Genomic DNA, 25,824 nt, shown 5'->3' on the forward strand with positions numbered 1-25,824 from the left:
ATTGCAGAATACAGAATGGCACTTTTCTGCAAGTCCACTATTTGGGTCTCTCAGTTCTAATATCCCTCAGCATTTTAGGTGACAGTTTGGGTGTTGCTTCAAATACCACAAGAACACTCTTTACTTTTCTCTGTTCCTTTTCTTCATCTTTTTGACAAGATGGTTGCAGTCAGGTTTTTTCACTGAATTTGATCGTATCTAAGACACACTTTTTTCTCCCCCAAAATGTCCCAAAAATCACTCAGGGTAATCTTTGAGACATATATATTAAGTATATGCAACCCAGGATAACATTCCATAATCTCTAATGCACTAAATACTTTTTTCCTGAAGACATGCTTCTCAAATGGGGTGCATCTTATATGTCCATGCATCTTCTATGCTATCAAATATGCTTTTAGTAGAGTATCAGTTCCCACACTCAATTTCTCTTTGTTATTAATTCTTCCTATAATTTTCTTACTTCTTTTATTGTATCTGCCCTTTCTGTAATGTATGCATGTTTGGTACTAAGTGCATTCAGTGTTTCAGAAGATTCTGCGAATGGAATATTTTGTGTATTAAATACTACATTTTAGCACCAGGTCAACTATGATTAAGCAGACTTGTGATCAGAGACATTCCAACCATCACTATTCTCTCTATTCAGACATAGTTTATTTTCAGCTTACATAATTCAATATGTCTTTTCCATTTTTTTTAAAGACAGTAGTGATTGATTTGACATTCATTTACCAGATGTTTTTTGCAAATTGAACATTATCTTAGAAATCTGTAATTTAACCCTTATTAAACCTAACCTTAGTATATCTCGTTTTCCTAAATTTCTTTGATATTGACTCTACTATCTTACAGAAATTATTCTGCAACTGTAGAGTAGGGCTATTTTATAAATAATATCTTATTCAGAAAATGTATACTTCTTAGGAGTTCTATTTTCTAAACTTCATATATGTAAGGTCTCTCAGGCAATTCTTTGATTCTTTTTCCATACCATACTTTACAACTCATTGCACTGGCACTCCTATATGTCTGGGACTATTTTTGTGTCTTTCATCTCTGAATTTGTTTTGCAAGAATTTTGATAAGAACCCAAATGTTGAAACCAATATTGTTATATTTTGGAAGAGTTATTTTATTAAAACCTATCAGTTATTTGTTTATGTTTTTCTTTTCTTTCTGGAGGGAAAAAAAACAAAAAACAAAAGAAAAGAATATAGACAAATACCATCCAGTGAGGATGTTTATAGATTTTTAATTGGATAGTTCCTCAAAAATATAATATTCTTGTGTCCATATTCCACATTCTCACTATTTCAGTCTTTATGTCTTTATATTTGAAGTTTTTTCAACTTCTTTTCTTAACATATTATTGTCATTTAGGCAACCCACCTATGTATGGATCTCTCATCTTTTTGTCCATATGAACTTGCATATCTCAGAGACTCTCACTATTTACATTTTCTACTATAATCTTTGTGGCTTCTGCCATCTTTCCCTTCCTAAGGCCTCCATCTCATTATATACTGCTGGATACCCAACACTGATAATACATACTTGTATGACCAGTATTGGGTATCTAGCAAGTGTATTGCTGATAGTTTAAAATCCACCAAATGAGCTGCAATCCAGCTTGATATTTTGTTTCAGAATGTGTCTTTGGGAGACACTGCTTCTGAGCAGTTATTGTCAGGCCTTTAGTTTATTCTTTCCACTTATGGTCCTTAGAGCCTGTTGTTGTTCTGCTATTGGTTGCAGTCAGGTTTTTTCACTGAATTTGATGGTATCTAAAGACACACTTTTTTCTCCCCCAAAATGTCCCAAAAATCACTCAGGGTAATCTTTGAGACATATATGTTAAGTATATACAACCCAGGATCATATATTCCATAATTTCTAATACACTAAATACATTTTTCCTGAAGACATGCTTCTCAAATGGGGTGCATCTTATATGTCCATGCATCTTCTATACTATCAAATGTGCTTTTAGTAGAGTATCAGTTCCCATACTCAATTTCTCTTTGTTATTAATTCTTCCTATAATTTTCTTACTTCTTTTATTGTATCTGCCCTTTCTGTAATGTATGCATGTTTGGTACTAAGTGCATTCAGTGTTTCAGAAGATTCTTTGAACGGAATATTTTTTGTGTATTAAATACTACATTTTAGCACCAGGTCAGCTATGATTAAATAGACTTGTGATCAGAGACATTCCAACCATCACTATTCTTTCTATTCAGATATAGTTTATTTCAGCTTACATCATCCAATATGTCTTTTCCATTTTTTTTAAAAGACAGTAGTGATTGATTTGACATTCATTCACCAGATGCTTTTTGCAAATTGAACATTATCTCAGAAATCTGTGATTCAACCCTTATTAAACCTAACCTTAGTTTGAACCTTTGAACACTGTCCCAAAGTCTTAACTGTCAACATTAGACCTTAACAAATAAAACCAAGACAATTTTTCAGTGAGAGATGGGACTGTACTGGTGCCATTTGCTCATTATTAATGTGTCACTATATCTTCATGATCACGTTGATGTTGAAAATGTTGTTTAAAGGAAATCCTGAATGACATTATCCAGGATTTATTTTACTAATATGGCAGTATGTGACTTAAGCCTTTAACATTCAGATTATCAAATTATCATCATCATCATTTAACGTCCATATTCCATGTTGGCATGGGTTGGATGGCTTGATAGGAACTGGCTAGCTGGAGAGCTGCCTGGGCTCCCTGTCTGTTTTGGCATGGTTTCTACAGCTGGATGCCCTTCCTAACACCTACCACTCTACAGAGTGTACCGGGTGCCTCTATACAGCACCAGCAAAGGTGCTTTTACATGGCACTGGCTTGGGTTCTTTTTATGTGACACTGGCACTTATGAGCCTGCAACCTTAGGAACACTTGGCTGAAGAGGGATGCAGGGGACATACCTGTATGCAAGAATGACCACATATTGACTTAACTTTGAGATGTCTTCTCAAATTTAATACTTATTAATTCCTATTGTTTTGAAGAACTGTTGCAATATCTTGTACTTTTGAGATTTCAATATGATTGTATATTTTTAGAATGGCATTGTAGAGTAGTTGTAAGAGGCTATATTTTGATACTTTGAGCATAAAACGGAGAGAATATATGAGCTGGATATGGTAAAAAATCAATGGAAATTGTAGTTGTGATCCCTGTGCTGCTGGCACATTAAAAGCACCATCTGAATGTGGCCGATGCCAGCGCTGCCTTGACTGGCTTTCATGCCTGTGGCATGTAAAAAACATCAACCGATCGTGGCTGTTGCCAGCCTCACCTGGCACCTGTGCTGGTGGCACGTTAAAAGCACCTACTACACTCACGGAGTGGTTGGCATTAGGAAGGGCATCCAGCTGTTGGCTCTTAATGACATTGTTAATGGCCATGTGATATTGATGTGATGTTATTAGTGATGCTGATAATTTTTATAATATTGGAAATATTGCTGGTGGTCTTGATGCTGATGATAACAATGATGTTGATTCTAATAGTGATGTTAAAAAGAATGATAATGGTGATGATGATATTGATGTTGATGATGATGTTGTTGATAATGATGTCGATGGTGATGATGTTAACAGTGATATTGATGGTGAAGTGTTGGTGATGCAAAGTGATGATGTTAACAGTATTGGTGATGATGATGTTCATGGTGATATTAATGTTGATAGTAATGGTGAGACTAATACTGTAGCTGTTGGTGGTGATGATAATGTTGGTTGTGAGGTTGAAGCTGTTGATGATAATGTTACTGGTGGTGTTGGTGGTGATGTTGTGATGCTTATATTGATGTTATTATTGTTGTTGTTGTTGTTGCCAGAGCTCGTACAAGGAATGGACTACGAATACTCGGAGCCAGCGGCCTTGCCGACAGTCCTTGGCAAATCACTGTGGACGTTAGTGAGAGACAGAAAAGTGCTACAGTCACTGCCACCCTCACTGACACTGGATCAAACTTGGAACGAGATTGGTAAGTAACTAATATTTTTTTTTACTAATTTTCCCCTCCCTCCCTCTCTTTCTCTATTATTTTCATTGTTCCTTCTTTACTCTTTCTAAATATTTCTCTACTCCCTCTCCATCCTTCTCACTCATTCCTTCTTTACAGCTTTCTACTTGTTTATCTATTTCGTTTTTTCTTCCTTTCTCTTTCTCTCGCTCTCTCTCTCTCTCTCTCTCGCTCTCTCTCTCTCTCACACACACACACACACTCTCATGTTTTTACTCTTTCATTCTTTCTTCCTCTTTTGATTGTTGTTGTTATTCTTAATTCAGATTTTTCTTCTGTTGCTCATTGACCAAAGATCATGGTTCAGAATATGTACCAGTAATACCCTACATTTATTTATAAATCTATACACTAAATTATTTAAAAAAATCTGAAATATTATTTTCATCTAAGCAACTATTACTAGGTGTGACCAAAATGCCTCAGATTCACCTCTCTTGATAGTTGTTTCAACTGTGAACAGAATGTGCCCCAGTTCAAACCATGATGCAAACTGAAAAAAAATGATAAAACATTAACTACATGAAGACACCATAATCACTGGCATTACTTCACTAGCATCACTCCAATGGTTGAGTAAAATATTGGAGGTTTTTTTTCTGGCATGCTCTGTATTATTATCATCATTATTTTCATTAGCATCTTCTTTCAATTCTGTTTCCTTTTCTTGCCAAGTGGCTTCCTGATACCTAGGGCAGAGAAACATACTGTATACATTGGTAGGCCATTAAAACAAGCACACCAAATTGTTCATTTACAGAGTCGTGTGATAGATAAAAAGGGGAAGACAGAGAAAAGGAAAAAATAAAAATTAGAAGGTAAACAAATAAAATAAAGGAGGTAAAAAGGGGAAAATAATCACAGTGACAGTGCTCTTCTCAGTACATGTGATGTACCAGTTAAGACAATCTTTTGCACTTCCTGCATAGGTGGTAAGCCAGGGATCATTCTTAAATAATTTCCAGTTCCTTTTTTTATCATTCCAAGTGCTCCTACATTCACTGGTATTGCAACCATCTTGAGATGCCACATCTTTTTGATTTCGATTAGCAGATCTTTATATTTTCTGAGCTTATCAAATTCTTTTGCCGAGATGTTATGGTCATGTCAATCAATAAACAGACTTTATTGCTTTTTTTGTCTTTCACAACAATATCTGGTTTATTTGCCTTAATGGTCCGATCTGTACATACTGGGAAGTCCCAAAGAATAGTTACATTTTCTCCCTCAGTTACAGCCTTAGGTTGGTGCTTGTATCATTTGTCAGCAGTTTTGATTTAATAATGCCAACACATTATCCAATGTAGATATTGGCCAACCCTGCCATGTCTTGATTTGTACTCTACAGGTGCTAAAACCTTACATCTAGAGATCAGGTGGTCAACTGTTTCTATCCCATCATTGCAGTATTGGCACTTTGGGTCTACACCATTTTTCATCACATTGGCTTGATAGCTCCAGGTTAATAAGCTCTAATCTTGGGCAGCCAAGATAAAGCCTTCACTCTCTGCCTTTAGCCCTGAGCTCTGTAGCCACTGATGCATGTGCTTCTGTCTACATTAACTTGTTTGCTATGGACCACATATTTGCCATGCAGAAGTTTTTGTTCTCACCTATCAGCCAATTGTTCAAGTGCATTTTGCTTTGCTATTGATTTCACCTTTGCAACAATAGTTGCTGCACTTCCCCCATGCTATCCAACCTTGGTATTATGCATAAACTCACTTGAAAAGTTTTTGCTCTCTGTCATAACAGAATGAAGCTTCTTACGTCTTTCACAGTTTTCAATGAGCTTTAGCATCCGGTCATTAGATGTTTCAAGATATTTTGTCAGTCCAATTGTGGTGGTTTTGTAGATTTGAAATTGGATCAAGCCTCAACCTCCTTGAGCTCTGGATAGGTAAAGACGATCTGGCATCTGCCTTTGGGTGGTGCATCAAGTCAGCAGCTTACAGATTTTCCTGTCACTCTTCCTTATTTCACTCATATTCCAGTTCAACACATTGAAACTGTAAATAACAACCAGAACTGCTAAGGAATTTATAGCTCACACCTTGTTACGGGCATTTAACTTGGATTTTAGGACTGTTCAAACTCTCCTGTAACATTCCTTCCTGATCTTCTCTTTCATGCTTGCATGCTAAATCCCAGAGCCCTCATTTATTCTGAGGTATTTGTAAGTTTGTTCCTGCTCGAGTTCTTTTACGACTCTATCAACATCCAACACCACTGAATGTGAGGTCTTCAGTTTCCCATTATTATTATTATTGTTGTTGTTGTTGTTAAGATGGCACACTGACAGAATTGTTAGCATGCTTGGCAAAATGCTTAGCTGCATTTTGTTTATCTTTACATTCTGAGTTCAAATTCTGTCAAGGTTGACTTTGCCTCTCTATCCTTTTGGAGTCAATAAAATAAGTACCAGTGGAGCACTGGAATTGATGTAACCGATTTACTCTCTCCCCTGAAATTGCTGGCCTTAAGCCAAAATTTGAAACCGCCACCACCACCACCACCATTATTATTATTAAGAAGAAGAAGACAGTGAGCTGGCATAATTATTAGCACATTGTACAAAATGCTTAGCAGCATTCTTTTCTGGCTCTTTACATTCTAGGCTCAAATCCACCAGAGTCAACTTTTTCTTTCATCCTTTCAAGTACTGGGGTTCATTTAATAACTAGCACCTTCCTCCTAAAATTTCTGGCCTTCTGTCATAATTTGGATCAGTTATCATCGTCATTATCATTGTCATCATCATCATCATCATTACTAGAGTAGTGGATTAGCAGAATTGTAAGAGCATCAGAAAAAAAAGGCCTTATGAAATGACTCTTCATGTCTGTTTTGAATTCAAGTCCCGCTAAGGTCAACTTTACCTTTCTTCTCTCTGGAGTCAATAAAATTAAGTAGCAGTCATGTACTGGGCTCACCTCAAATTTTGATGGCCTTATACCTAAATTAAAAGCAATTACTATTATCATTACGGTTATTGTGGTTCCTTTCCCCTGTCCTTCAGTTAGACATCCTTTGTTATTTTTATTTTGTTATTGCTATTTATTATTATGTATTTGTTTATTGTTTGGTTCACCTCAACCATTTACTTGATGTAAATCCCTTATTGTTTATAGTTTTCTTTTGTATTTCACTGTTTTGACTATTCTCAGTGTCTTGGGCCCTTGTAGCCAGTAAAACAAATTATCATTTACTTGTTTTGGATCTCTATAGTCTGATTTCAAATGCCGCCATGGTCAACTTCGATTTGATTCTCCTGATCAAAATAATTTCTATTAACTGAAATAATGGCCATTAGAATCTACACACTTTTACCAACAAGAAACAAGCATATTTATTCTGGAGACTGAAACTAATGAAATCTTTGAAGTCTTCAAAAGTGTTTTGTGCTGCTGCTGCTTGGCTGTTGAAAATTTTACAGGAAGTTAATGAGATGTTTGAAAAAGTGATGATTGGTCAGAGAGAGGTCTGGGGAGTAAGCTGGGTAAGGGAGGGTTTCATAACCTGCAAGAGATGAAGAATGTGTTGTTATTGAGAAGAAACGGTCCTTTTTGCTACTTGTTAATATTGTAGTTCTTGGTGCATTTTGTTGATTTCCTGACAATATTTATCTACTGTATTGGCTTCACCAGAATTCAAGAAATAGTTGAGGACAATTCCACTTGTCAATCACTAGTCACCATAACCTTTTTTTGGTACCACTTTACTTAGTTTTGGTACATCATCTCAGTCTATCCACTCTTTGGAACAGCTTTAGTTATTTTTCACCATATATCCCAACACGATTAAGAAATGAATTGTTTTTGTTGCACTAAGAAGGAGAAAGCAGACTCCTATGACATCAGTTTGTCAAGCTTTTTTTTTACTTTTTGTGTTGTGCAAATGTGAAAGAACTGTTGAACAGTCAATGTTTAGTTCTTCAGCAACTTATGACCTACCATATTTTTCAAGGCTCTTGTGTTTACAAGAAAATTTTTAGAACCAATATTGAACTTTATACACCTTGGCAAACCCTGGCAAAATACCTGGCTGATGTTACAAGCAGTTGCCTTTACCTTCCATTTCCAATAAAACCACTAAAATTTGCTTTTCCACATATCCCCTACCACCTTCTTTAATTTGACAGTCAAAAATAAGCAGTAAATGCAAAACTGTTAGCATAAATCAATACAATGAAATTTTCACTTCAAAATAGTATATTCTATGAACATAGTTAAATAAGAGTTTATTACAAAATAAGCATCAAAGTTTAAGATAACATAAACCACAGTTATTTTTGCACCATCCTATATATATATATATATATATATATATATATATATATATATATATATATATATATATATATATGTGTATATCAAAGAGTAAAGGTAGTGTAGTAGATATGACAAGCTGTGAGAAAGAGAAAACTGGATACATTTGTAGAATAAAAATTTTATGGGGGTATTGGAAAGCTGATTGCCTCACAGTGAATAGTAGTTTCACCCTTGACAGGAATCTTTTGGTTATACATACAATATATCTTTTTATATGTACGTATATATATATGTATGTATATATATATATATATATATATATATATAATGTATGTATGTGGTATGGTTGCTGTCTGATAACTGAAACAAGTAAAAGATAAGTGCATAAGCATACATGTGTATGTATGTATATATATATATATATATATATATATATATATATATATGTATGTATGTGTGTGTGTGTGTGTGTATGTGTAGGTGGTGGGGGTGCACTCTTCCCTCAGCAACAGAATTAACATTTTTTGCCTAGTCAAAATAAAAATGATAATTATTATAGATTTCCTCCCTCTCACTTCCTTATCTGTTCTCTTTAGTTTCATCATAATTTCAAGGTCTCATTTATTTTTTCTCTCATTCCCCTCCCCTTATCTTTTATTTTTATTTAATTTTCTTTTTACTAAAATAGAATATACCGATAATTACATTTTTTATGATTTTATTTTGTTTTCATTGGTTTGAAACCAGTTTTTGTTTTATTATTTTGTTTATTTTTTTAGATTTTTAGATTTCATTTCTTTATTGTATTTTCGTATTTGCTTTTCAATTTCTGTCTGTGTGTCTCAGTAGGTTTGTTGATTAAATTAATTATGTTTCAGGATTTTGTCAGGATATAATAAGATTGGTGGATGGTTAGATGGGGAGAAAGTGTGAGAGAGGAGGGTGATGAAGGCGATGATAAAGAGAGAGTCGGTTGAGTAAGAAGTATAGGAAAGGAGAATGAGTGACCGAAAGAGAAGGGATATGATTGAAAAAGAATAATGATAGAGAGAAAAGAGGGAGAGAGAGAGAGAGAGAGAGAAAGAGAGCAGAAGCTGGAAGAAAGGAAAGTGAAACAAAAGTAAATGAGAGTGAAGGGGAGATAATGAGTGGAGAGATGAACGGATTAGAGAAAGAGAGGCAGAGATAGAAAGACAGAGTAGTAAAGAGAGAGAGAGATTGAGGGACAGTTATGTGTATGTATGTATGTATGTATGTATGTATGTGTATATATACATGTCTTTATAAGTATACATTTACATATCTATCTATCTATTTATCTATATATATATATATATATATATATGTACATACGGTACGTACGTAAGTACCTTTGGCCAGAAGGTCTGATATATATTATGTATGTATATGGGTGTATGTGTGTGTGTGTGTCTGTTTTTATAGAAATAATGGGTGATTAAATACTACTTTAAGCATGGTATAGATTGTCTCCTAGTGGTGCTCAAAGAGATCAGAATTTTAAACTCCAGCTTCTTCATCAGGAGAAGATAGTCAAGAAGAATAATTGAAATTGAATGGTATGGAAGGGGAAACAAATACAAAAGATGATCATTGTAAGGAATATGAAAAGTTGCATGTATGCATGTGGATGTACAATTTACATGATATAATCAAGTCTTAGCATTACAGCTGTTTCAAATGATCGATGACTGGTTTATATAACAATGCATATTATGCAAGCAGGTGCAATACTTAAAAAATATTGTAGATATACATAAAAGCAAAGAAAAGTATCGACTAGCATGGGTTTGGATAGTTCCATGCAACACACACACACACACACAAAGAAAGACCTACAGACAGACAAACAGAAGAAATGTTTAAGCTAATTTACATTGGCCCTGCCATTAATAAAAAGGTAGCCAACATATGCCTACAGCAATTCATTTACATGACAAGTCTTTGAAGAGCTAGAAACATTGATGATATATTTTACATTTCTACTGTTCTGAACAAATTGCTGGGAGCTTATGGCTCCTGAACTTCCATTGAAACTGTAGAGGCACTGTTGTAACAAATTAATAATGATTAAAGTGTAGGAACATGTATGAAAATATCAAAATCCTTTGCTTGGTAAAATATAACTGGAAAATAGGTGTGTTTGAAAGCAATATTGAATACAATATGTTATCATATAATAATTCTGTTTGTCATTACATTACTTAGCCTCTTGGTAATGCTTTCAGGTGATTAGAGAAAAAGAAGGAGAGAGTGAGAAAAGAGGGTGAGAGAAGCATGTGTGATATGAGGTAGAGGGAATGAAATTGTAACACTTCCTTGTAATTAATTAAAGGGAAAGAGAGGAGAAAGATAAAGGAGAGGGGAAAAGAGGATAAGGCGAAGAGTGAGACAGAAAGAGGAAGAAAGAAAAAGGGAGAGAGAAGTGTCCATGATGTGAGGTAGGAGGAATGTAATATTTATTATGTCGTTAAAAATGTTAGTTGAAGGTAGAGAAGGAGAGTTAAAAATATAATTTTAGCAGAGGGGTGATGTTCTGATGGTGAAGTTAAAGAAAGGCAGAGAGAGAAATAGAAGAGGGAGAGAAAGATGATGGTGGTGGTGGTGGTGGTAGTGATTGGATAGTGAAAAGTGTATTTTTATTTCAATTGAACTAAGTTTTTTATATCACTTATCACTTAATGCATGCGCATAAGTGCAATTCCATGAAATATTCACACTTATTTACATGGCAGATATGTGCAATTTAACTAAAGTTTGTACCATATGTACAACGATTTTTTTTTCGTTTGTTTATGGGGGAAAATGGGAAAATAAGAGTGAATATTTATTTCATGAGTGCTGTGTAGTAAGTCTATAAAATTGTGCATAAAGTATATAAAGCATATATATATAAAGTGCATTAAGTAAACATTGTATTCCAATTTCTTTTACTTTTCAATGAGTAGCAGATAAGCAACTATCTTTCCATACAGACACAACACAAGCTACACTTTCAGATTTTGTGGAAAAAGTTTTCAGAAATAATCCAATAGGTTTACTATTAATTCCTGCTAGTATGTATAAATGTGTATTTATTCACTTTTTCCCATGAGTTCTTTGTTGTAAGGATTCCAGGCTGGATTTGCATAATGTAAAAGGGGGTTTGTCATACATTTGTTAATCTTTTGATATATATGTATCTAATACATTCTACCATCACCTATTCACCTATACTCCCTCTCATCAGGCCACATACTACTGACATGCATCACTTTCTCTTAACATTTTCCACCTTTATTACTATCTGTCAATCTCTTTCTCTTCCTTTTACTACTCTCTCACTCCTATAAATCTCTTTTCTATCATCAGACCTTTGTTCCAATTATCTGGCTCTCTGAATCACCCTCTGGGTCATATAACTTGAATGAACAGACACCATAAAGTAGCGAGGACTTTTTTGTCTTACAGGATGCATGGCAACTTCACTAATGCTAGTTTTGCATTAAAATGCATCCAGTACATTTTGTATAGTGGTTGGTATACAGAGACAACATAGGGTTGAGAGGACCTTTTAGTCTTGACAAGGACACGACAACCTGTCTAAGGTTGGTACCACAATAAAATGTACCCAGTATACTCTGTAAAGTGGCTGGTATTAGGAAGTGCATCCAGCTGCAGAAGCCATGAAACCATGCCAAAAGTTGGAATGTACAAACAAAATGTAGTCTCCTGACTAGTCTAAGAGGGCTATAAATTCCAAATAAGAATTGACTTGGACTATGAAAACTCACCAATCCATGTCAGCATGGAAAGTGGATGTAAAATGATGAGATATGTTTGTGTATGTGTGAGTATAGTGGCAAGTGAGATAAGTGAGACACCCACCCATCTATGCACAACACACACACACATACGGACACATTCTCTCTCTCTTTCTCTTTCCCTCTATTACCCTTGCCCACACACATACACACGTAGATATAGCATGGGAAGAATTAGGGACAAAATACTAGTGATTTTTCTTAGAGACGGAATGTTCTAGAAGGTTTATTAAACACCCAAGGGGGTTTATCAATAGCAATTTGTTTTTAAAAGATTATCTTTTCAGTTTATTGAATAATATGAATATGTGTCACTATAAGAGTGCACATATGTTGTCTGTGTGTTTGTATGTTTATATACACAAGTATAGGTACATATGTAAATGGAAATAATTATAATGCATATATGTACCAATACTACTTACGTATATACATGCATATACATTATATACAGATGCAGATGGTATCTGAGGACAAATGTATGGTTAAAAAAAAACACTTATATAATAACAGAAAAAATGTATTTTTATAAAAATAGCATAAACATAAAGCTAAATTATCAATTTTATAATTTCATTCAATAAAACCACCATAAGTATCAATAACTGCCTCTACACAAGGTCAAAATTTTTTACAAGCTCAGATTAAGTGGTCCTTGTTCATACCGGACATGGCTTGAACTATGGTGGCTTTCAAAGAATCTTCGTGCTATGAGGGCGTTCATTGACATTTTTCTCAACGATGCTCCATACATAGTAGTCCAGTGGACTGAGATCTGGAGAATTAGGAGGTCAAATATTGGGGGTGATGCGATCACGCAAATTGTCAGAGATACATTCTTGTGTCATTTGAGCCTTGTGTGATGGTGCAGAATCTTGTTGAAAGACATACGGTCTTCCATTGCATACACTGTTGATCCAAGGCTTGACAACTTTATCCAGAACCTCAATATGCACAGCAGCATTAACCCTAAGGCCTTGTGGAAAAAAGTGAGGAGGCATCACATGTCCTTCATTGCTAACAACACCCCAAACCATGACACTTGCAGGAAATTTTGTGTGCATTACTCTTGGAACCTCAGAAGGGTCTGCACATTGCCATCTGTCATTTCTTCTGTTAGTTTTCTGGTCTTTGTCAAAGTTTTTCTCATCTGAGAAAAAAACTAAATCACAACATCTGATGGATTTTTAAGTTTGTTCAAAAGTCTTTTGGATCTGATTAAATGGTTTTCTGTTGTTTTTTTCTGACATGAATTGACCTCTCGTCATCATGTAAGATTTGTATCTGATGTCTTCATGCACAACATTTCTGATTATTTTTTCTGACACACAAAATTTTTTTGCAATTGACCTCATTGGTTTTCCTCGATTGTCTTCAATGTTTTGCTTAACTTCCTGAATAAATTCATATTTTTATAATTAAATATCATAAAGAACAGTATAAAAAATATTTGATGTAGAGATATAATCAATTTGTTGCATATAGGACTCCCAAGGGACATGTGGACCCTGGCTGAGGACCACTGTTCTAGGGTTAAGTTCAGAAAACTGACCTTTGTTAAGTTAGTAACAGTTATATTTAGGTCAAATTCTTTGAAAATGTTTATAATATTCTTCCTGAATTTACCCATGACGTAACAATTCATATGGCTTGAGATTGCTGGACCATCAACCCTGTACAAATCCAGTTGGTGGTGGTGGTGATAGTGGTAATGGGATTATGTTTTTTAAGGGTATCTCTTAAATTACAAATCCAAGTGGTATGGAGATTGTTCCATTTTTAGCTTTTCTCTTGATGTCAGCCATTTCTGATGTTTTCATGTGTGTCTCCTAAACATGAGCCAGACACATGTATGTTCATGGCAGGCATTTTCTTTTAGCTTCATAACAATGATTTGCTTCTTCGCTCCACATGCCATGACCACTATCAATAATAACAACGAAAGCAACCATAACAATGACAGCCTCAGTTACCACCACCACCACCACCACTTCAATAACAACAACAATTCCAAACCAACCACTAATACAATCACAACAGCAAATATATCACCATAGTAACAACAATAACTGTAAAAACTCAGCAGCAAAAAATAACAAAACAACCACAGCAATGGCCACAACTACAGCAATAGCATCATCACCATCATCATCATCATCGTCATCATCATCATCATCATCATCAGTAGCAGCATCAGCCACTAAGACTCTCATTCTGTTTCTCTTTTGTACAACTAATGTTGTGGTTCAAATTCAATAGTAGCCCTATCAATGGTACCTAATTATCACTAAGGACTCCTCCAGTCCCCTTTTGTTATATTTATTGTTGTTGTTTAGCTCCTGTCCATCCAGAGCATAGAAGTTTATAGTTAAAAGGCTTCCAACTGACACCATCCCAACTTTTTCTATCTCAGAGACCACATTGTACAGATGTGTATTTTTCCCTTATAAGATGGCAGGATGTAATTTGAGAGAGATTTGGCTACTATTTCTTATATGCTGACCTACCACTAAGTAGCTCACTGGTTTGATGGTGTATGGTGGGGGTGTATAGAGAAGATTATGGCCATTAACCTACTTCCTTCTCAGATTACTGTATGCAATACGCAACTCTACTGTTAACCACAACAAGCCTTCATTACAGAACCAACACCAATACTACTACAACTACTACAACCACCACCACCACCACAACTGCCAAAACTGTTTCTGCCACCGCCATCGTTGCCAACAACACCACCACTACAACCATCACTGTAACTACCACTATCATCAATTACAATCACCACTGCTGCCACCATTCCCATCATGACCAACATCACTACAACTACCACCACCATCATCACCACTACCACTACTACCACCATCGCCACCACCACCATCACCTCCACAACTGCTGCTGCTATCAGAGAAAAGTTTATGGAGAAACCTTGCAATCATCCAGTTGCTGAGTAGATAAAACTCTTGGAATGTCTTATCTTGGAACTGAATGATGATGATGATGATGATGGTGGTGATGGTGATGGTGGTGGCGGCGGGGGCGGTGGCAGTGATCGTGGTGATGGTAGTTGTGGCTATTGGTTATAGTGGTGGTGGTGGTGATGATGATGATAATTAAGGTGATAGAAGTGGTAGTGGTGATATGTTGGAATGGTAGTAATATAATAATTGTTGTTGGTGGTGGTGGTGGTGGTGGTGGTGGTGGCAGTTGTGTTAGAAAAATGTAAGTATGAAGGTGGTAGTTGCGTCTGGGATTTTCGGAATTCACCACCAAGTTCTTAGATTTTTGGAATCTAAAAGAAGGTTTGGTATGGTTGGGTGTGGGAGGAGGGGTGATATATATAAGTTGTTTGTGTGGGTGGTAGTTGTCCCTGGAATTTATTTCTGACTTGTCTTTTTGATCTCCCCACCACATTTCCATCCCATATTTCATTTCTTACTGTCTTTTGCTTCCTCTCTCCTTTACATTATATGAGGTGAATAACCTTTCTCTCTCTCTCTCTCTCTCTCTGTTTCTTTCAACTTCTCTTTCCTTCTCTTTTCCCTCACTCTTCATTTCCTTCCATCTGCCTCTCTTTCCCTCCTCCACTCTCTCTCTGTTTCTTTCAGCTTCTCTTTCCTTCTCTTTTCCCTCACTCTTCATTTCCTTCTTTCTGCCTCTCTTTCCCTCCTCCTCTCTCTCCAGTTCCTTGTCTACTTCTTTTTCTCTCCTCTCTCTCTCCTTCCCTCTCTCACCCTCTCTTAGTTTACCTATCTCTTTCTCTACTATATATAATTAGTAGCACCAGTATATTACTGGTACTTATGATGCCATCATTGTTGGTCTTTAATTGATCATGTCACCCATTCACAGCTCTCCATCCTGGATCATGCCATTATTATACACCATACCAAGGCAGCAAGCTGGCAGACTTACTCTTTTACTCTTTTACTTGTTTCATTCATTTGACTATGGCCATGCTGGAGCACTGCCTTTAAAATTAGGCAAACCAGCCGCAGACAAGAGGCCTAGCAACATTTCTTCTGACTCTTTACATTCTTAGTTCAAACGCCGCTTAGGTTGACTTTGCCTTTCATCCTTTCAGAGTTGATAAAATAAGGACCCAGCATGGCTACAGTCCAATGACTGAAACAACTAAAAGATAAATAATGATTTCAAATTTTGGCACAATGCCAGCATTTTCGAGAGAGGGATAACTCAATCACATCAACCCCAGTATTCAACTGGTACTTATTTTATCAACCCCAAAAGGATGAAAAGCAAAATCAACCTTAACGGAATTTGAATTTGGAATATAAAGATGAATGAAATACTGCAAAGCATTTTCCCTGACATGGTAATAATGATTCTGCCAGTTCACCACCTTAACCCCTTTGTTACCAACCAAGCTGAAACCGGCTCTGGCTCTGAAGCACAAATGTCTTGTTTTCAAAAGTTCTGAATTAAAATCTTCTGCCAAACCTTAGTCACAATTTATGTTCCTAACACTAGCTTAATGATAACCAAGTTATTTTACTAAATTCTTGGTTATATAAAAAATAATTGAAAGAAAAATGGAGCATCTCAAAATAAATACAGTAATGAAAGGGTTAACCTCTTGACATATACATTTTTTTCAATTTCCATGCAAAAAATATGATATCTTTTTATTATTTATTTTGAATCTAAATACAAGAAGAATAAATACACAAATTATTTTGGATTAGTTATAATTTATTATGAAGTTACTGACAGAAATGATTAATTACTGATAGTTGATAGTAGGAAACAGGAATAACATCATGAACAAAGTATTTCGGGTTGGAAATATGTGACAGATACCTCAGAGTACGGTGAATGTGTATTTTCATTCAAATACATTCTTTTATTTGTTTCCGTCATTTGACTGCAGCCATGCTGGAGCACCGCCTTTAGTTGAACAAATTGACCCCAGGACTTATTCTTTGTAAACCTAGTACTTATTCTTTTGCTGAACTACTAAGTTACAGGGACGTAAACACACCAATATTGGCTGTCAAGCAATGGTGGGAGGACAAACACACACACACACACACACAATATATATATATATATATATATATCATCATCATCATCATCATCGTTTAACGTCCGCTTTCCATGCTAGCATGGGTTGGACGGTTTGACTGTGGGCTGGCAAACCAGATGGCTGCACCAGGCTCCAGTCTAGATCTGGCAGAGTTTCTACAGCTGGATGCCCTTCCTAACACCAACCACTCCGAGAGTGTAGTGGGTGCTTTTATGTGCCACCGGCACGGGAGACAGTCTGGTGGTACTGGCAACGACCTCGCTCAAATTTTTTTTTTTACACATGCCAACAGCACAGATGCCAGTAAGGCAATGCTGGTAACGATCCCGCTCGAATGGTGCCTCCTACATGCCACTAGCACAGAAGCCAGTTAGCCGCTCTGGCAATAATCACGCTTAGATGGTGCTCTTAGCACCCTACTAGCATGGGGCATGAGTGCCAGTAAGGCAACACTGGTAACGATCACACTCGAATGGTGCCTTTTATGTGCCACTGGCACAAAAGCCAGTTAGCCGCTCTGTCAACAGTTACGCTCGTATGGTGCTCCTGCCCGTCATCGAATTTTACTTTGATTTTGATTTCGATATATATATACATATATATATATATATATATATATATATATATATATATATATATATATATATATATATATATATGACAAGCTTCTTTCAGTTTCCATCTACCAAATCCACTCACAAGGCTTTGGTCGGCCCAAGGCTATAGTAGAAGACATTTGCCCATGGTGCCACATAGTGGGACTAAACCGGGAACCATGTGGTTGGTAAGCAAGCTACTTACCTCACAGCCACTCCTGTGCCTAGTATGTATTTACTAGACATCTCTGAACGAAAATATACAGGATAATATGTTAAGAGGTTAAGTGAAAGATAAATGATAAAAAAGATGAAACAAAGTACTAGTCACATATACTGGAGTCAGTTAATTTAAGCATACTTCTTCCCCTTGTATCTATGTTAGAAATCATTATTATACATCATATCTCCCCATTGTATTCCACAGCACAATACATACCACACAAGGCCAGCCTGTACAATTACACTTTGTTCTACTGTACCTGCTGGCTACTCAGGCCTTTGCTTGAAATAGCAGCCAAATTAACCTTGTATTGCACCCTGACACCTTATATCAAAAACTATATTGCATAACAGTGTTTAAAAACATGATAGCTGAAAGAATAAGCTGGGATGGTCATAGCTGGAATGTTTTTGATCATAGGTCTGCTCAGTCAGGACTGGCCAGTGATAAGATAAACAATAACAACAACCACAGTAAAACCTGTTGTCTATACCCTCCTATATTGCAATAAACGCAACACCCCACAGTAGTCTATACTAAATATATTTACACCCTCTTATACATGAAACACATCATCTCCTTTCTCCTATACTATGAGAAACACTACACCACACTTGACTACACTACACTTGCATTACAATACACACATCATATTATCATACTACACCACATCATTCTATACCACACTCATCTACACCACATTCAACTGTACCACACTAGACAGCACACTACACTACATCATACTGTACCATGCTCATCTACACCACACTCAGCCACCCCACACTCAGCTACACCACACTCAACTATCCCACACTCATCTATACCACACTCAATTACACCACACTCATCTACACCACACTTGACTGTACTACACTAGACAGCACACTACACATCATACTGTACCACACTCATCTACACCACACTCGACTACATACACTCGACTACACTACACTTGACTGTACTACACTAGACAGCACACTACACATCATACTGTACCACACTCATCTACACCACACTCAACTACACCACACTTAATCATACCACACTCAGCTATACCACACTCGACAGCACACTACACTACATCATGCCACCTCCCACCGCACACCATACTACACTATTTAACACCATATTGCACACCAAACTACCTCACACCATATTCCAGACCAGTTCTACAACTTCAACTGTATTATATACAATGAATACATCCAGCGTGTATCAATCACATTGTATGTGTCTACATTTCACTATGTTTGTCTTCATATTCATATATGTATTTCTGTGTATGCATAGGCATGAATTTATGTACTTGTTTGTACTTGTATTTATATATGTATATATGAGTGTATCTGTGTAATGTGTTTGTTTGTGTGTTTCTTTTTTATTTAATTTTTGTTTTTAGTTTGAATCCTCTTATAAAGAAGATCTGGTTTCTAGCAAAGAAACAAAGCTCCAACATTGTTGATAAGATCAATAGCAAAGAATTACACATACAACTTTAGAAAAGTCTTGTTAATTTTTACTGTTCCACTTACAAACTGTATTTGTGAAATGAGTAGTTACTGGTAATTTTCTCTGCTTAAAAACGTCAGGTTTTTAACATTAGGGTCTTAGGCATTTAATTACATTACTGAAAACACTAGTAATTATAGGCACAAATACAAATTATGTTATGGGTACAAAAGTTGCAGGTTCGTGTCTCTCCAGTAACCTTTGATCTTTTTCCATCTGAAGTTTTATTTTAACCCATTATATTATATGCTATAATACAGCAGCATCCACTTTGAGAGACACCTTTAGAATGATTTATTTCATATTTTCTTGGAACTTCTACATTTTCATAATGTAAGCAAACTTACTTTCTCACTTGGAAGAACTAAGCATCCAAGTTGACAGAAGAGAGACTGAAGATTACATCTGTCATATATGAAGATGCAGGCTTTTTTTTTTTAGCCCGATATATTACATGTTATTGTTTATGAAAGAATCATTAATGTATTATACAAAATGTACTGCAGTATTTGTCTCAGCTCTTCATGTTCTGAGTCAACAAATCCTGCTAAGTTCAATTTTGCCTTTCTCCTTTTTGGGATCTATAAAATAAAGTACCCCACCACACCTCAAAACTTTGAGCCTTGTGCCTAAACCAGAAACTGTTATTTATAGTTGTATCCACTTTGAGATATACCATTAAAATGATTTATTTTTAAAGATTTATAATCTCTCTCGAGAAGCTGTTGACTACAAAACAGTTGACTGCAAATATTCTTTTTCATATTGGTTTTTTGGTTTTAAAAGAAATGTTCCTATCTGCAGGACTGCTGACATCTCTAACTATGCAATTTTTGTTTTTGTTTTTCTGTCCTAAACAATTATTCAATTCTATTATAGTTAAGTTTGGAAGAAGTTTTTGAGGAAAATGTTCCATCAATATTCCTTGTGTTGAAACATTTGTATATAGTCAATGATAGATGTATTTTCTATATTTATTCCAGAGCAGTCTTTTCTATGGAGCGCATTATATATTTTTTAGCAACATCATAATGCATTAGAAGGTAGTACCTTGACGTTTTTAAGCAGCTGCTGATCACGTGTAACATTTTCCTCAGAAATGTGACATAATCAATATTTTCAGTTGCATCTTGAGGTTTCAAGTGTTTTGTAGTATATTTTATTCAAAAGATATTTTGTAACTCTCTCTTGCTCTTACATAGCAAATCCATAAACTTCAAAATACGATGTGATGTAATAACCACTCATAAGTGCAGGTGGGACTACACTTCCTGTTAATGTTAGCATCATCCTCAAATTTACAGGACACTCATTCATGCATAACATTTGTGGGTGGTTGGAGGAGGAGCAAAGTTTTTACTTCCTGGTCTTTTGTTGAGATATGCTAGTCCAGCAGTTTTGGGATCACATGGGAGGACATCAGGAAGTGAATACTTCTTGAGGAATTCACTCCTGCCCCATAAGGTGTTGTGCTCTCTTCACTTTTGATAATTTTCTTGGTCTAATTATATTTCCTTGTTATTAATAACAGATGTTGTTTACATAGTACCACATGCCAATCAAAGGCTGTCTGAATGGATCTCAAGATGCTTTTCTTCTGATATAAAGCCAATCCTTATCACTATTTCTATAGAAGCTTCCAGATAATTTCATGATCTTGCAGGTTTTTATATCTTGGGAATAGGTTTTGTCTATAGACTTAGCAAGTGACTCTTATGTTGGCACCAGTACTGGTACTGCAGATGAATTATGAGATATTGTTTTGTAAAAGGAAAAATCTGACTGCTATAGTTTTTTTAAATTATTATTTTGAAGTCTAATAATATTCATTACATCGTCTATGTATACTTGTATGTATGTGTGTGTATATTTGAATGTTATGTGCATGTGTATAGATGGAGTGATGTATTTTGTTGTGTACATGCATGCGTGTGTGTGTTTGAAATGATATATTCATATATGTATATAAGTATGTGTGTATGTATGCGTATGTGTGTTCTTTCATTCTGTTGTCCCCTTCCCACTAGCAACCTCTACACCATAGCCAGTGTGGTCAGTGTGACCAGTTTGTTCACTTTACATATTCCTATGCTTCAGATGAAGGCCACACTACACTGAAAAGCCAAGCCTCTCACAATTAAAATCAATAATCAATGCAATTACTGATTGATTTTTACCTTTTTTCTTATTCTGAAGCCTATCATAATAATTATCACTTTCATCATAGCCATCAGTATCATCATCATCATCATCACCACCACCATCATAATCATCATCACCATTACCACTATCATCATCATTTATCATTACCATAAATGATAATCACTGCCACTATCATCATCACCAACACCATTATCAACATCACTTCCATCATCATCATTGTCATCATTATTATCATGACATTCATCATGCATTACCTTCCTTGCAACCTTTTTCACCTACCTCCCCAGTTTGTCACCTTCATCATTTGCTGCTGCAAGTGTCTCTTCTCTTCATCACCATTTCTTTAGAGATGTGATGTCTGGAGCTTCACTGGTCATGTTTGTCATCTGTAAATATCTGTATCACAAAAGAGCTAAGTGTGTATGGAGTATTTGGATTCATGTAAGTATCCTGGGTACTTGGATCCATGTAAATATCCTGGGTACTTGGATTCATGTAAATATCCTGGGTACTTGGATTCATGTAAATATCCTGCCTGGCTCTTGAGCTTCATCGTTGAAGTAAAATAGTCTGCTTGCTCATAATTTGTCAGTTCAGTTCTTAGGCAGATGTTTAATTGTACTTCTGGGACAGAGCACTTGTCATTCTTTAGCCTATCATCAAAGAGGTTCTAGACACGACTGTTTCAGTACACTCTGTAAAGTGATTGGTATTAGGAAGGGAATCCAGCTGTTGAAACCATGCCACAGTAGATACTGGAACTTGGTGCAGCCCTCTGGCTCATTACTTCATGTTGAACCATCCAACCCATGCCAGCATGGAAAAATGGATGTTAAGTGCTGATGACGATGGAGTACATTGTTTAATGCAACATCTCCTTTGTAAGTCAGTTGGGTGTTGTTTGGGGGATATTTGGTTGCTATATAGTTGAGTAACTATATAGAGGTCTCTATTAATGACTCAAGACAGAACACTTTGTTCTTAGCTAAGGTAATAGTATCAGATCATCTGAGAATGTAATTTGTGAAAGACTGTTGTCCTATCCATGAGGGAAATTTCTCTCCAGATCACCAGAGCTAAACACTGGTCCTTAAAGAGTTTTTTTAGCTTAATATTCATTTACTATTCTATCACCATTTATTTGATAGTTTTCTGTTGTTTTACAGCTTATGTGTGTTGGGTATTTATTATATTACCTCTGTATCATAGGCTCCCTGTGTATCATTAGCCTAACTTTGTGTCATCAGATCTACCCAACAGATCCCATTTGACAACAAACTACTGTCATCATTGAAAAACAATAGTGAACAAAAGTGATACTGGGCATAAATACTAGGGCATATCGAAGGTAAGCGAAGTGATGGGAGAAGAAATGAAGAAAAGTTTTAAACAAGAGTACCTCCGAAGTCTTAGATGGGTGTTGCAGTCAAATGTGTGGAAGAAATAAATTTCAAGCAATCAATACATGGGAAATTGCATTATTGATGTGCAGGTATTATCTATTGGAGAAAAGATGGAGTGGACCTGATGCATGGATTCTCTTGTTGATTCTGTTCTGAATGATGAGGCCCCTCATCTTCTCAAATCCCTACCCCTCTCAGTTCTTAGAGCTGATGGTAATGGGATGTATGTTTACATATTCTAAAGTCCTTTGTTGGCAAAAAGAACCACAAAGAAATTTTTTTTTTTAAATAAGTAATCCAAGAGCAGTGGTTCTTGACCACTTTTTGCCTATAGGACCCCTTTGATACCTATTTTACTCAGGGAAGGGGACCCTCATAGCCATTCAATGTCTAAAGATTCATTTTATTTTTATTATTAAATATTATTTGGAACTGAATAAAAGAATCTTTAAATATTTTATGTATTATGGAAATATAACCAGTTTATTATTGCAGATAAATTTTAACAACAAAATCTTATCATGGACTCCTACAGAGCCAAATGGACCCTAGTTGAGAACTATTGTCCTAGGGGAAATTACCGGCTAAGAAGACATCTTTAAGTACATGCATCCATGATAAACAACAACAATAATAATAATAGGCAAATTATTACAAAAGAATATCCAAAATCCACAGTTCTCGTGACTTGAACAAGCCGCAAGATGGCTGACAAAGACGGCAGACAGCTGGAATAACTTTAATGACTTTCAAATACAACAAACTCTATTGGAGGTTGCTATTTTTGATGTGAAGATGAATATAGTAATGTCTATTTATGAGGCTGTTATTTATTCTACTATCTTATCATCGGTCCTTGGGGAACTGTACTGTAATGGTGTTAGAGAGACAGAGGAGGGTGTATGTTAGTGTGTGAAAGTTAGGCAATGGATATGTATATGTGTAGTATTATATATAAATGTAAGTATATTTGTGTGCAGATATATGTGTATCAATGTATGCATAAATATATTTGTCTATAAAGATAGAGTGTAAGTTAATTTAATATATATATATATATATATATATATATATATAAATCATGCACACGCACAAACACAAATTCTTTCATTTCTTCCCTTTGCTATGTTTCCCTTTCCACTTTATTAGTATGAAACATTCTAGAAATGTTGTTTCACTCTCCTCTGTCTCTGTCTGTCTGTCTGTCTCTCTCTCTCTCTCTCTCTCTATCTCTCTCATAAAAACAATGTAATATAAATTGCTTCAATGAGAGGAAATATGATTGATGGCCAATATGAAGGTCACCAGTTCAAAGACAGCCACGGGCATAGCATTATTGAGTGCAAGCTTAGGCCAGACATATTACTCTACTTGACTTGCTTTGGTCAGTATGGTTGGGCATAGGGTGGGGAGTGGAGTAAGATACCATCAACTACATGTTACCTACACTTCATTAGTTGGAGGAGAATATACGGGACAGGTACAGGTGGGGAGGGTACCTTGAAACATTGAGGTACTCAAGTACCTAGCACACACACACATGTCAGGATCCTGTTGTAGTTTATGAGTCTGAGGGATTAGGTAACTACATGTAACACAGAAGATCCAAAATATTCTTCAACTTTAAGAAACTAGGTACGTATTTCTCAGTCCTTAAGGTACCCTCTGTACTCACAGACATGAATCTAGGTTAGTTAAGCTTCTGATACCTTTAGTCAAAGAGGTACCACAGAGGTCATTAATACTTTATACTGCTGGAATGTACAATATATTTAATTCAGGAACCTAATGTTTCTTTTGACTAATGTACATATACTTCAGAACCTACAATCTTGACACCTAATTTATTAGAATATTCTGTGCTTTAAAAACCTTTAGTATGTCTCTAAGATATATATTTCTTTACTACCCACAAGGGGCTAAATATAGAGGGGACAAACAAGGACAGACAAAGGGATTAAGTCGATTACATCGACCCCAGTGCGAAACTGGGACTTTATTTATCGACCCCGAAAGGATGAAAGGCATAGTCTACCTCGGCGGAATTTGAACTCAGAACGCAACAACAGACGAAATACCGTTAAGCATTTCGCCTGGCGCTCTAACGTTTCTGCCAGCTCGCCTAAGATATAGAGTAGTTGTTTCTCACAAGTCTCCAATAGTTTATACCTCAGGACCTTGAAAACAACCTACCTTCAGCATATATTTCCTCTTTCTCAGTAATTAGATTACTACCATTATTATCATCACCACCACTACTACTACTTTCTCTACTGGTTTTGCTGCCATCACCACCGCCACTATTTTACTGCCTCTACATTTACCTTTGCCTTATGACCTATAATACAGTACCACAATCATAAATTACTTGTACTTCAGTAATCTGACTCACATTTACCCCTGACAACCATCAATGAACTGACAAGGAAGTTGTTATGTGGTTTTCGGACTTTCTAGAAATAATCAACTCTTTCTCAGATCACGTCCTACAGTATTCTTTAAATGGTCACATTAAATAACATAGTCCAAGATACACTGCATGAATAAAAAAAAAAACAGGATGGATAAGGCTGGAGTGCCTTTGACTTTTAGGTTGATTTGGGGTAAAACAACAACAAAAACAACCAAGGTCCCTAAGCCTTTGACAACCATAACACCTGTACCTCTGTTTACCAAATTACCTTTTTAGAAAAAAAATGGTGAAGAAGCAGATTATTTACATATGTATTATATATTTTC

General features: G+C 35.9%; 1 protein-coding gene across 2 annotated transcripts in view; it reads left to right on the forward strand.

The window, feature by feature from the left end:
- Positions 1-25,824, forward strand: part of LOC115212780 (transmembrane protein 132E) — a 193,691-nt gene that overhangs the window by 135,649 nt on the left and 32,218 nt on the right. For both annotated transcript variants that reach the window (XM_036503731.1, XM_029781467.2), the window contains one exon: positions 3,864-4,013. In XM_036503731.1, coding sequence (XP_036359624.1) covers positions 3,864-4,013 — 150 coding nt within the window. The remainder of the gene's footprint in view (positions 1-3,863; positions 4,014-25,824) is intronic.

The sequence above is a fragment of the Octopus sinensis genome, linkage group LG6 (genome assembly GCF_006345805.1).
Source record: "Octopus sinensis linkage group LG6, ASM634580v1, whole genome shotgun sequence".
Classification (NCBI taxonomy): domain Eukaryota; kingdom Metazoa; phylum Mollusca; class Cephalopoda; order Octopoda; family Octopodidae; genus Octopus; species Octopus sinensis.